The sequence below is a fragment of the Nelumbo lutea genome, chromosome 4, assembly GCF_056320005.1.
Source record: "Nelumbo lutea isolate HS-2025 chromosome 4, American lotus-T2T, whole genome shotgun sequence".
Classification (NCBI taxonomy): Eukaryota; Viridiplantae; Streptophyta; class Magnoliopsida; order Proteales; family Nelumbonaceae; genus Nelumbo; species Nelumbo lutea.
Window position 1 is genome coordinate 89,884,269 of NC_142687.1, and position 13,708 is coordinate 89,897,976.

The following is a 13,708-nucleotide window of genomic DNA, read 5'->3' on the forward strand; positions in this document are numbered from 1 at the left end:
GGCCACTTACAGCAGCCCTAACACCACTTAACAACTTACAGCAGCCCTACACCATTCGGCTACTACACACACAGCCCTTCCTAGGGCAACAATGAACCTAGTTCTCTAGGTTCTAATCAATACTAACAGCTTCTTGTAGGGTTTCTACCCAAAAATATAAGTAACACTTGAAGAAGAGAGAACCGACCTTCCTTTGAGAATATCAATCAACCATTCACTGTTGAAGTCACTTTCCTTGTTGAAGAAGGTTATGTGCAGCAGAGAGACAAGCTGTAATGTTTCTGACATAGGGCGAACCAGTTCTCTCCATTGACTGACCAGAAATGAAGGTGAAGAGTCACGAACAATGTTGAGGTGCTTTACCAACTGACGTAGGTCAGGAGCATGGCTCTGATACCATGTTTCGACTGCTGCTACAGTAGTCCGAACAGGAAGAAGAAGAAGAAGAAGAAGAGAAGAAGGGTCTGTCGAAAATCTGATGGTTAACCCATCCAGTCGACCCCCTTAATCTATATTAGATTCTAATAATGTTTAAAAAGACAGAAAGGCCCTTACTTAAGTGTGGGGCAGAGTAACTCTAATAACACTGCCACATAAGCAAGTTACTTAATAAACAAAAGAAGACTAAACTACCCCTATTCGGCACATCTTAACAGTCTCCAGTCCTTAGTGTACCATGATTTGCACTCCTTTTATTATTGAATTTGCATATCATATATTCTGTTTTAGTCTTATTTTGAAACCTCTTGTTTCCAAAGTCACAGAATAATATAATAATATACACGAGGATTACCTGTCAACACCATAATAGTATAGAAACGAGGATGGCATGCACTAACTTTGCATGTTCTGAAAGGGGTACAGATTGCAAGTGAACTGGGCGTGACAAATTTGGAGATTGAAGGGGATTCAAAGCTGGTGATTGGTTGGTTGAAAGATCCAGACTCGATAATTCGGTGTTATAGGGGTGAGATGAAGGAATTTAAATGGCTAACCAGGAATAATGAACATGGGAATAAATTGGGTTAGGAGAACAGCTGGTGCTATGGCAGATGGGTTAGCTAAACAAGGGGTAAACAGGGACAGCTTGCACTGGGCTCAGTTGTAATAGATATCTGTTTTTTTTCTAATGTCTAAGTGAGAGGTAGCATCTCGTGCCTCTCCATGGGATGCTTGTATTGTTTACTTCTTGCAACTATAAATATACAATCTTTTTACTTATCAAAAAAAATTGCATGTTCTTATGTCATTTTAGGTCATTAATGTAATTTTTTTGTCAATAACAGGAACCCATTAGATTAATAAAAAATTTTAGTTACAGCACTCCAGAGAGAGATAAAAAGGCTTAACTCTCTCCAAGACGACAACAAAGAAAAAACCTACAGAACAGCCCAAAACATTTGATCCCTTCCCACCCCCTGCTTTGCCAAATCATCTGCAAATGCAATTTAACCCACTGAAATTGGATTTCCAGCCCCCTAGTTAGCCATTTAATGTAATTTTCATAGTGATTCTAGTGCAGTAAACCGGACAACTTTTCCAAGGAATCCAACTCACAAACATTACATGCATACATAGCATCTATGAATTCATGTAGAGAAATGTGAATCTTTCTCTTCCTTTCTTTTTTGTTGGACTTCAATTAATAAGATTATACAAAATTAAAGGAATACAAAAACCAGGGAAGAAAATAACCCATATTGAGAGATAAAGAAAAAAGTGACTAGGTCATAACTGTAGAGCTCACATCTGCACCCCACAGAGTGCACCCCACAGGCACCCCACATGCACATCTCAGCGTGCATTGGGAACATGTCCCATACTTGTCATTGGGAGATGTTCCCAATACATGGTTGGGATGTGCTGTGGGGCACAAAAGTGATCTCATAACTGCAGCTTAAATTTAATATTTTCCAACTCCATGCTTAGCATATATCCAGCATTTCAGTTATCTAAAACTTGAAAATAAAGCATATGTTGCTGCATCATGTTTACCTCCTCTGAGACCTCCATAAATGTATATTCGAACTCCTATTGATGCAGATGCATGGCGGAAACGGCGCATAAGTTCCAATGAAGCATCATGTTCATTGGGAGACTTATTTGTTCGGGATGAAGTCACAATCCCATTTCTATCCAGCCATACTCCAGCAGCAGTGTCCAAGACTTCCAAGCAAAATAAAATAAGATGAATTAAGTTCCATAGTAATGGACTGATAAATGGGCCATTACCTGGCAGAGAGGTAAAATCTTGGAATGACAAGCATGAGAACACAGGTTCAAATCTGAGAGCATGGGGGGGGGGGGGGGGGGGGGGGGCTTGGAGGGGGACTTAGGTCCATATCCAACTACCCCTCCCAGAACCCGGATAGCCAGGACCATCATTGGCTAATTGTCTTATGTAGTAATGGATTGACTACTTTGTATGTAGGGGGGGGGGGGGGGGGGGTCTATGCGTGAGAGGGAGAGAGAGCATAAATTACCTGCAGTAGATGCTTCACCTTCTACTGGTCGTCCTCCCCTCAAAGAACCACCTGTCACATGCAATCGAGCACCAACAAAAACCTACCAACCAGCAAAACTAATTATCATCATCATTGTTATTACTATTAGTAGTAGTAGTATATTATTGTTGTTGTTATCTAAGTTAAAATGTAAATTAAGACCAAACAACTGAGGGCAGCCACATTGTGTGGAAAAATGCCAAAAGGTTAGGACCATACCCAGTCTACCCCTCCCAAGACCCCAAATAGTTGAGACCAACATTGGGTAATGGCCTTTTTTACTTGAAATAAGAAAACAAGAAAAACACAAAATGGAGTTAACTTTTAAAACAATAGGCCATCTGAAAACATGTACAATGTGCATAATCCTAAACTCAAAAATTTGTGAAATAGGCAGTATTGGCATAGTTATCAAAAACTTATTATTTACAATATGATTTCACGATCAGAATTATGAATCTTAATGGTCCTAATTTGAATCTTATAGTGGAATCTTTAAAAAAAACTAAGATTATTGATTGAAACCCACTATTCAATTCATGAATCTTACTGTTTATCGGACTCATGCAATTTGGAACAGTTTGACTGGGACAGTTATGTACTTTTGTCAATTTTTTGTTCAATTTTAAGAAGCTTTCTTATTGCTAACCCAATAGCAATTTCGTTGATATGTAAAAAAGAATATATAGTCTATACAAGACAAATTGTACCAAGCACCTCACAGTTCAGTTTAGGCTAGCCCATCCGCCTAACCCATTAGGAGCCCTTCTTATGATTACATGTATCATTCTGTTTCCCTGTGAGTGACACCCCCCCTACAATGAAACTTTTGTAGTTTGAGTATTGCATGTAAGCCTTGATTTAGTTCCCTAGACCAATAGGTCAGGAATAGATAGCCAATATTGCCCCGCCTTGATTCTTAAACATTATCCCAACACCTGAAATACCTGGGTTTCCCAAGATGCACCCATCAATGTACGGTTTTATATGGTTTACTAGTGTCAGGGACCAAATAAGTGATGCAATGCTTCTAGCCGAAGACAAGGGCACTGATTTAACCCAATGAGACACCTTCACTGTGATGTTCTCAACCAAAGTTTTCTTTAGGCCATGTTTGGTTTGACAGAAAATAGAGAGAAACAGAAAGTTGAAAGAAAAGTTCTAAACAAATTTTGTTAAATCCCTTAAGAACTTCCTCTCAAGTTCCTATTTCGCCCATATTTTCTGACAAACCAAATACAACTTTAATGTGTGCCTCCTTCCTAGTGGTTCTTACATTCTTTTCTTCCCAAATTGACTAAAGGATGGAAGTCCATGTGAGCCTCCATAATTACTGTCCCTCTTTTTTGGTTGGAGACAAAAAGGCATGCTCAAAAAGACTTCCCATGTTCCTTGGAGATGTCTACCAGCCTCCAAAAAGGCCAAAGAAAAACTCCCAAATACCACAAGCATAAAGGCAAGAGATTAGCCGGTGAAGTTCAGTTTACCGCTTGCCATGCAAATAAGCAAATATGAGGTGACAGGCACCAGTTAGACCTCCTTTTCTAAAGGGTTTCACAAGTATTGATTTTCTAATGTATTACCTCCTAACAGTAGACCCAGATCTTGAGGACGTAAATAGCAGATCTAAAGTAAAGAAGAAGAAAGGGAAGCAGTTATTTACCTAAATTCCGTTTCTCAGTTGTTTAATTTCTGTTTTAATGATTCTTGATTGTTTCTAGATTTTTTTTATTCTCTACAGTTTACAATACAATTACAATTTTCAGAAGTATTGATTTTCTAATGTATTACCTACAGTTTACAATACAATTACCACTTGCCATGCAAATAAGCAAATATGAGGTGACAGGCACCGGTTAGGCCTCCTTTTCTAAAGGGTTTCACAAGTATTGATTTTCTAATGTATTACATCCTAACAGTAGACCCAGATCTTGAGGAGGTAAATAGCAGATCTAAAATAAAGAAGAAGAAAGGGAAGCAGTTATTTACCTAAATTCCGTTTCTCAGTTGTTTAATTTCTGCTTTAATGATTCTTGATTGTTTCTAGATTTTTTTTTATTCTCTACAGTTTACAATACAATTACAATTTTCAGATGACTGTCAAATATCCAATGGAGACCTTCCATTTGAAATTGTACAGCCATGAAATTGAGTAACAATATGATAGAAACCATATAGCCTTCACTTACCGCAGCATGCTGGTACCTTGGGGAAGGAGACACCCCAGGTGCAAGTGTCCATTCCCATTGACCATTCCTATGCAAGAGCAATCCATAAGCATCCCCCAGTGGCTGCAAAAGCATGGGTAAGTTTTATTTTTTCAGAAAAGAAAAAAGCTGCAACAAATTGTCTAACTTATTTACTGTAGTAAAAAAACAAAGGATTTTTTTTATAAGTAAAAAATCATTAGAAAAACAAAAAGGAGTAGTACAATCTGATGGGTGACAAGTCATCACCCAAATACAATACATCTGAAAATCAGAAAGAGTTTTCTGCATTATAGATTTGAATACCCAGAACCTCCCCTAACTTATTCCCCAGGTCCTCCTTATCTAATTGCCTAAACTCTGGGAGAATCAAGACCCAGTCTGCCACAGATCTGCTAACAGCAGCTATCAACCTATCCACACTGTGAGCTCTGTCATCGAAAGTTCTTCTGTTCCTCTCCTTCCATATGTTCCAGAAAATAGAAAAAGGGGTGCAGCTCCATCAGCTTCACCTTCTTGCTTCCTCCCAGTTTAGGCCATGAAGAAAAGATTTCTGCAGCTAAAACTGGGTGGAAACCAGGGACCCCAAAAATGGTGGTAAATAATCTCCACACAAAATTAGCAAACTTCCAGATGATAAATAGATGCCTCACATTTTCCTTCTGTTCTTTGCATAGACAGCACCTGTTAGCCAAATGGAATCCTCTTGATTTCAGGTGATCCACTGTCAAGACGCTACCCATTGCCACTGGCCATGCCAAAGCTTCAACTCTCAGGGGCACTGGGTTTCCCCAAATACCTTTTATTTGACTTGAGTCTGTGTTGGACCTGCTGAGTGCCATATAGCATGATTTGACTGAAAATTTCCAATTCTTACATTCTTTCCACCAAAGTTCATCCCTCTGGTGCCCTGAGATTTTTTTTTTCTATCAATGCTGCCCTGAGATTTTCACTCTTTCCAATTCTCCCAGCAGAGAGATACATTCTTCCACTTCTCTATCGCCCCCCCCCCCTCTTTCTTAACATTGACTGATAGATACCTCTGCCTCAGTCAGCCTATATAATGTTGAGCATAGATCACTCAACTTGCCTATTCCACACCAATTGTCATCCCAAAACCTGATTCTTGATCCCTCCCGTACTGCAAAACATATTAGACTTCTAAACTCCCTGTTAAAACTCATAATCCCCTTCCACACACTCACCCCATATGAATCACTCACCTCTCTAGATTCCCAGCCGAACCTCACCACCCCATACTTCCCAACCAGCACCCTCCTCCATAATGAGTTTTCCTCTTTCCCTAAACCAAATCTCCAAAGCCACTTTCCCATTAGAGCCTTATTGAACATTCTCACTTTTCTCAGCCCCAGTCCCCCCTTCTCTTTCGGTTTACGGACCTTAACCAAATTTACCAAGTGAAATTTCTTTCCCCCTCCAATAGGAAGTCCCTCTGAATTTTCTCAGTTCTCTCTGCTACCTTAGTTGGTATTTTCAGCAAAGATAAGTAATAATTTGGTAAGCTTGACAAGACACTTTTAATTAATGTTATTCTCCCCAACCCTCCCCCCCCCCAAAAAAAAATAAAAAAATAAAAAAAGATAGATATTTAGCTTTCCACCCATCCAACCTCCTTTCAACCCTCTCTAAGATTGGTGTCCAAATTATGCCAGAATTTGAAGCACCTCCTATCAGCATTCCCAAATGGGTAAATGGGAGCTCACCAATTATGAATTCAAGAGCACTAGAGCATTCCTCCATAACATCCCTCCCCACCTCTCCTACTTCGATTATCATGGTTTTTGACAAATTAATCTTCAGCCATGTTAACATTTCAAAGTTTTCCAATACTTCTCTTAAATTCAGCATCTGTTCCACCATAGCATCCAAAAAAATCAAGGTGTCATCTGCATACTGCAGATGGGTAATACAAGGACCATCCCTTCCAACCTTAAATCCCTCAATCAGGCCTATTTGTCCATTTCTCTCTAATAAAAGATTCAAAATCTTCATAACCATCACAAATAGCAGAGGAGATACTGGATCTCCTTGTCTTAGACCACTAGAAGCTTGAAAGAATTCTGAGGATATGCCATTTATGAGAATTGAGAGTGAAACAGTTGATACACATGCATGCATCCAAGACCTCCACTTTTCCCCAAATCCCATCAGTCTTTGAATTTCTTCTAAGAATCCCCATTCCACATGATCGTAAGCCTTCTCCATGTCAACCTTACACACCAAACCTTGCCTTCCACTTCTCAATCTAGACTCAATGCATTCACTTGCCACTAGTACTCCATCCAGAATTTGTCTTCCTTCCACAAAGGCCATCTGAGCTTCCCCTACTACCTCATGTAAAACTGACCTTAATCTCTTCGATAAAACTTTAGCCAATAACTTGTAAGGGCTGCTGATTAGACTTATTGACCTAAAGTCCTTTAGATCCACAGCTTCATCTTTTTTTGGAACTAGGGACATGAAAGTAGCATTCATCATCTTCTCCAAGCTCTTATCTCTATTAAACTCCTTAAACATTTGATTAAAGTTTCTCCCCAACCAATTACAACAGGCTTTGATGAAGGTGAAGTTAAAACCATCCGGGCCCAGGGCTTTATCCCCGTTAATGTCTTCTAAGGCTTCTTTAACTTCCTCCAACCAAAATTCTCTTTCGGTCCAGGATGCTCAATTCTCATTCAGCTTCTTTGGAGGCAGCCCTCCAAGTGGCATCCACTCCACTTTTTTGAGGTATACAAAGCCTTGTAAAAACCAACTACCTTATCCTAGATTTCAATCCAGGGCTCTCCAATCTCCCCTTCCACCTGAATTCTAGAGATGAAGTTCCTCCTTGCACTAGCATAAGCATGAAAAAAAAAGGTATGTTTTTACTCTCAAAATGTGGCAAATCATCACATTTAAAATACAAAAATATTTTAAACATATCAGTTTGAAAACTTACAACAATAACTACTAATATAATAAATATTAGCAATTTCATATCAATTATCAACTAAAGAAGGCTATAATTTTATATGATAAAAATTTAAGAAAGAAAGTAAAGGAGAAAAGACAAGGTTGGAGCTGTTGTTTTATTTAATGTCAAACAGGGAGAGATAGAGAGAGAGAGAGAATAGGAAAAAATAAAGATTAAAAAGCATCTTTATGTTTCTATTCTTTCTTTCCTTTTCTCTTATCAAAACCCTTTGACCTTCCAAATTTCAAGAAAAACTTTAAAACAAATCATAAATGTTAGTAAGAAAAAGCAATATGAATGATATTATAATAAGGCACCCACCATATCGTTTTTGTTGCCTAGGCAGATGCCTTGTTGCTGCAAGTCAAGGAATTTAGGTGATGCTTTGAAGTCTTCAATTGTGTGTAAATACCACATCCAACACTTTGTTTATCTATGCCCTTACCATATCTCTATCAACTTATATATGATATAGTATCACCATCTTAATTTTGGAACTATCTCTTTTGCAGTCAAGGATCTCTTTGTTGGTGGGATAGGGCCTGTGTAACTAACCCCAAATAGTTGGAATTAAAGCTGAGATGAGTTTGTGCTCAAATAGTCAGCTCCTAGGCAACAAGTAGTCAAGCATTGCCTAGGGAGGCCAAAACAACTATTAAACATCTCACCTCACTGATGTCACTGTTCAAAAGTTATTTTAATAGTTTAAAAACTTACACATTCAGGTAAAGTATCCAAACTTGGGGACAATATAATACAAAGAAACCAAACAAACTATAAGTTGCCTAATCTAGAACATATATACATATTGTGAAATAGAATATAGGTCACCTATTCGAGAGGAAATGCACATTCCATGTCAGCTACATGAGTCCTGCTTCGCCAATCCATTATATTTCTAACCCCTTCAGTGTGTAACAAATCACTTCTTCTAATTGGCGCAGTTGGTGGTTGCCTATGCACATGCCCAAACCATCTTAGTCTACTCCCTCTCATTTTATCACCTATTGGAGCTACTCCTAGGTTCCTACAAATAACTTCATTCCTAGTCCTATCCTTTCTAGTTTTTTTCACTCATCCATCTTAGCATTTGCATTTCTGCTACAGTTTGGGAAGAGTACAAATACAAATATTTACACTACAAATACAAGGTTTAGAAATACAATATGTGCAAGGTTTTGCACTTTACATATTTGTATTTGTACTCTTCCCAAACTGAGTCTTAGAAGTAACCACTATACACTCCAATAAGAAATATTGGATTTTATAAGAAAACCTGAAAGAAAGTTATGAAAGCATGGGCCCCACAAGTTGTTCATTCTCTTGCTTCTCTTTCTAACAACTGAATAATAAAGCATCTAAAGAACTCATAATGAAAATCCAAAATAACGTAAATAGACTGATAAAAAGCTGTCAGACTTCAGGGAAAAAAACTCAAGACACCCAAGTCTCAAATCAACGCCAAAGGCACCTAAAAACAATTCTGTTCTCCTTAGCACAGTGAGTCTGACAAAAAAGAAAGAGGTGAAAAACCAAAAAAAAAGATTCAATATCACACCCCAAAGTTCCATTGGGAAAAAACAGTTTAAGATCATGCAAACATGTTGTTATGTTATATGGACATAATTCAAGGATTAACTTTTTCAGATCTTATAGAGAGCACCGGGGGAGGGGGGAAGGGGTGAGAGAGAAAGAGAAAGAGAGAGAGAGAGAGAGAGAGAGAGAGAGGACATTATACCATGCCCGAGGAATCTCTTCCACCACAAAGCAAAAACATACCATCCGAACGGGCACTAGCTGTTGCATACCTAAAAGGTAGAATGAGTGAAATTAATTAGGGAATAGAAGCTCTTCAAACTTTCTTTTCGTTCAAGATAATATTACTTAGTAGAACTTTTACAACTTCGTAACGATGTGTATAACAATGTGTATATAAACTGACATTCTAGCAGAAGGCCTATCTCCTTCAGGGTTGAGTTTCTGCCATCTGTATGGTTTTTGTGCAGTATCCAGAGCCCAAGCATCTGATAAAACTCTCTTGCCTACAAAAATAAAGTAAATTATAGTCCAGAACCACTAAAGAGATTAATACATAATAAAAAACATTGTTCACACATATGCACATGTATTCAAATCAATTGCTTAGGAAGAATATCTAAAAATAAATAATAGATGTTAACGAGGATCACAAAAAGGAGTAGAAAACAGTTGGTAAACTATAAGACATATTGCTCCTCCAGCCAATTATTTTTCCTCTTTGTTGCTGATGGGTTCTTGTAGATGCTGGATCATGTGGAGATGTGCCCATGCAACTATTCTTTGGTGGTGCATTTTGCAGGAAAGTTATTCCAAAATCTTCATCATAGACATGAATATCATCAAAATGGCCCACTGCATCCTACAAGAGATTAGTCTAACAACTTCTAGGTGGATCAGTGATCAGAGAAAAGGCACATTATTGAGAGATCATCAATTAGCAGGAATGGTCAGTCAAACAAAGCCCCCCCCACCCCAACCACCATCACCACCAAACACAATCAGGGACCTATGAAGCCTGATCTCATTTTTTGCTAAGGAACCTGAGACCTTCAATAGAGGTGGTTCATTTGGAGGATCCAGATAAATACTGGTAGTGTGCTCAAACCAATTGTGGATGAACAATTCACTCAGAGCAAAGATTATAGCATTGCTTCTATTAGTGGTGTAGGGGGAATTCTCAGGCCACAACTGCATATGGATGAAGAATGGTTTTGATGGACCTCGAAGTCTAGTCATATAATTATGGTGGCAAAAGCCTTGGTTTCTGAAGAAAAAACAATTTGTCACCCTCAACTCACAAAAGTGTGCCCATAGTACTCCCAATGACCTCTTTAAAGCGCATATTCATAGCCTCCATGGAGCTGAAGCGGAAACCTTCCCATACTTGTTATTGCAATGTAAATACACATACAACATTTGGTCCCACCTCATGATGTTCAAAAGAAATCAGATCATCTATAAGAATCTCCCAATGTTGATATCTTCTTGGCCAATAAGAGATTTCATCAAGCATGGCACCATTTTCTAGAATCACACCCCTGCAAGGGTCAGAGTATATATTGCTTATTAAAAGAGAGCAAGATTTGCTTTCAAAGATGAGCTTCAGATTCTTCCCTTCCAATGACTTCAAAAGTCAAAACCTGATAAAAGGTTTCAACTTCCAGAGATTTACCTTCAAAAGGATGGACTGTTTCTCAGGTGTTCTTTAATTCCTCCTCTTCCTTAGATTCCAAAACATGGTAACAACGGACCAACTTCAAAAAACTTCACCCTACTAGCACATAAGAAGCTTAAAAATCCTTACCCTGCCCATATCACCAGTTACCATGGAGAATGACAGACACTGCAAATGGGCTGCAGACTGGCTCCTTTCTTTTCTTCTCAAAGCATAGCTCCAGATGCACCATCAGTCTTTTTTTTTATCAACACTGGACGTGATCAATCCATCTCAATTAATCAACCATCTCTTGCACTATTATCCATTATGGCTTGGGAATACTCATGGGTCTAATGGATGTGCTCATTCATGACTTTCTATTTTCCTGGAATTGACAGCTACTTACCTCAATCTCCACACTCAACTATTCTCATTGAGAAAATATTATTTCGTGCTCGTCTCAGACTTTGTTTCTACAAGGCATGAGCAGTCTCACTGTCTCAGTATTTTCCTCATTCATCTTTAGTTGCCCATTATGTGTTAGTTAAGAAGCAACCAAGATGACTTGCTATCATGATCCTTTGTCATGATTCTCATTCTCTTATTTTTGCATAACTTTATTGATACAACATAATAAGAAAAATATATGCACAGCTAAGTAGGGGAGGAGAGGTTTGCATGATCTGAATAAAAGAAAGAAAGAAAGAAGTGTCAAATGCCCCCACCATCATTGCCGCTAACGGTGACGAGATACCTTTGACCAACCAAATCCATTGCGTGGCCATAGCGAGGTCCGGGACCTGGGCCTTGAACAACAACCCTGCATTAAAGTAGGGGGAGAAAAAGATGAAATGAAACAACAGTAAAGAATTCACCCTTAACTCAAAATTCACTAGAAGAAACTCCCATGACTAACCTGTGCCACTTAAATTTTTCATTAGTCAAGTCAAGCACGTAAAGATCATCTGTGGAATGCCCAGCAGGACCTATGCCACCCTAGCAAGATAGCATCAACGAGTAAAACAAGACCATATAATGTAACAGAAGAAATAAATAACATACTTCAAAAGAAAGATGTCTGTTTCTTTCTTTTTTCTGAATTTCCTTATTTCACCTGGAAAACAACCATAGTGCCAACAGCAGCTGCAGCATGTGCGGCCCGAGGTGAAGGTGGCTCCCCAGCAGGTCGGATCCTGCAAAATTCGAAGCCTCAAACCCACCCAATAAGCAAATCTCTTCAAACTTTAATCAAAATTAGGGGGTTCAAAGGATAATTAAAAAGCAGAATAGAATGAATAGGACGTACCTAGTCCATTTCCTGGTAAGAACATCATAAGAATGAACTGAACTGGTCACACCCGCCAGCCCTGCAATACACAGACAAAATACTGAAGTGAATTCATAAACAGAGAGGAGGTAGTTGCAGGGAAAAAAAGTGGAAGGAACCATAACTGATCCCAGGAGCAGAGGGACCGCCACCCTCGATCGCAGTGGCTCCACCAAAGAGAATAAGGCGAGGACCGTGAGTTTTGGTGGCAGCGACGGCAGTAAGCGTGTGTGCACAGCGTGGTCCAGGTGCATCCTCGTCTGTTTCCCAGCTCGTCTCGACAGAACGGTAGGTCGGAGCTGGGTACAGCCATGGCTTGGAACCCATCCAGCCAGAGAGAGAGAGAGAGATGACAGACTTGACAGGTATGAAGGGATGGAGGGAGAGACGAGACGAAGGTGGAAAGAGAAAAAAAAAAAAAGACGAGAAAAGCCAATAGAAGAAAAGTGGAAGAAAAAAGAAAAAAGTTGGAACCCTAGGTGGATCGGAGGTGGGTCCCGGACTCGGTTGGCCTGGCACCAATACCGACCCCCCCTTCTTTCTTCCCAGTTCTCAGTTCCCCCCTCCTCTGCCGCTCTGCCACACTGCTCTGGTGTTTGGTTGGGTTGGTTCTGCTGTTGTCTTTGATTCCCTTTTTATGGAATTTCTTTACTTTTTTTGGCTTCTCTGGCTTGCTCCCCCGCTCCCAAGAAAAGAAAAAAGAATTACAGGTAGTTGAGAGAATTCCCCCCTTCATCAGTCATAAGTCATCATCATGTGCGTTTTCTTCAGTTTTGCTTCTTCTCTGTCTGATTTATTTTCTCATTCTTCCTTCTTTTCATTTGTAATCATGGTCATTTTGATCCTCTGGAGCAAGAGTTAAAGCCAAGTAACCAACTCTCAAATTCAAATGTGAATCGATTCAGAGAACCTTGACTATTTATTACTGTTTGTCTGTTACCGCAACGTACAGTTGGGTTGGTGGATCCAGGACCCATGTGGAATTTTTCAGTTTAAACCTTCATGCGTCAGTTTCTTATCCGAGGGGTCCACACGTTGGGATGACGTGGAGTATCGTGATTGGCCCAATATCACCCACCACGGCCATAGAGAATTCAAAGTTCAAACCGCAAATACTCAGCGTCAGCGAGTCCACTTTGAATTGTACGTTATCTTTACAGGTAAATTTTTCTTCTTCCATTTCAACCAATGAGATGGGTCCACGTCGGTTCCTCTTTCTTTTAATTTCAATTCAAAGGCTGCGTTTGGTTGACATGTAAATACACTTTTATACACTTTTATACCGATGTAATAAAATGTAAGTAGCAATCAGATTGTTAGGGAAGAAACCCAAAAAAGGACAAAAGGGGAGTGTGTTCAGACAACACACTAGACAGGTGGCAAAGGAGAGTGTTAGACAGGTGGACAGTTGTTGATAGCCGTCATGGAAAATACATCCCGGTGAAGATGCGATTGGATCATGAAGGATATGTTTAGCATCGATGCTACATATACGGCATG

At 39.3% G+C, this 13,708-nt stretch overlaps 1 protein-coding gene across 2 annotated transcripts in view; it reads right to left on the minus strand.

Annotated features, from left to right (window-relative positions):
• The window catches only part of LOC148861697 (serine/threonine-protein phosphatase BSL1-like), a 34,330-nt gene extending 21,229 nt beyond the window's left edge, over positions 1-13,101 (minus strand). The window contains exons 1-10 of one of the 2 annotated variants that reach the window (XM_088982919.1): positions 12,334-13,101; positions 12,188-12,248; positions 11,996-12,074; positions 11,798-11,877; positions 11,607-11,701; positions 9,628-9,727; positions 9,424-9,493; positions 4,694-4,795; positions 2,484-2,565; positions 1,996-2,166 (exon numbers count right to left, since the gene is read on the minus strand). In XM_088982919.1, coding sequence (XP_088839045.1) covers positions 1,996-2,166; positions 2,484-2,565; positions 4,694-4,795; positions 9,424-9,493; positions 9,628-9,727; positions 11,607-11,701; positions 11,798-11,877; positions 11,996-12,074; positions 12,188-12,248; positions 12,334-12,535 — 1,042 coding nt within the window. In that variant the 5' untranslated portion in view covers positions 12,536-13,101. The remainder of the gene's footprint in view (positions 1-1,995; positions 2,167-2,483; positions 2,566-4,693; positions 4,796-9,423; positions 9,494-9,627; positions 9,728-11,606; positions 11,702-11,797; positions 11,878-11,995; positions 12,075-12,187; positions 12,249-12,333) is intronic. The other variant, XM_088982920.1, reaches the window with a different exon arrangement.
• Between the last annotated feature and the right edge of the window lie 607 nt (positions 13,102-13,708).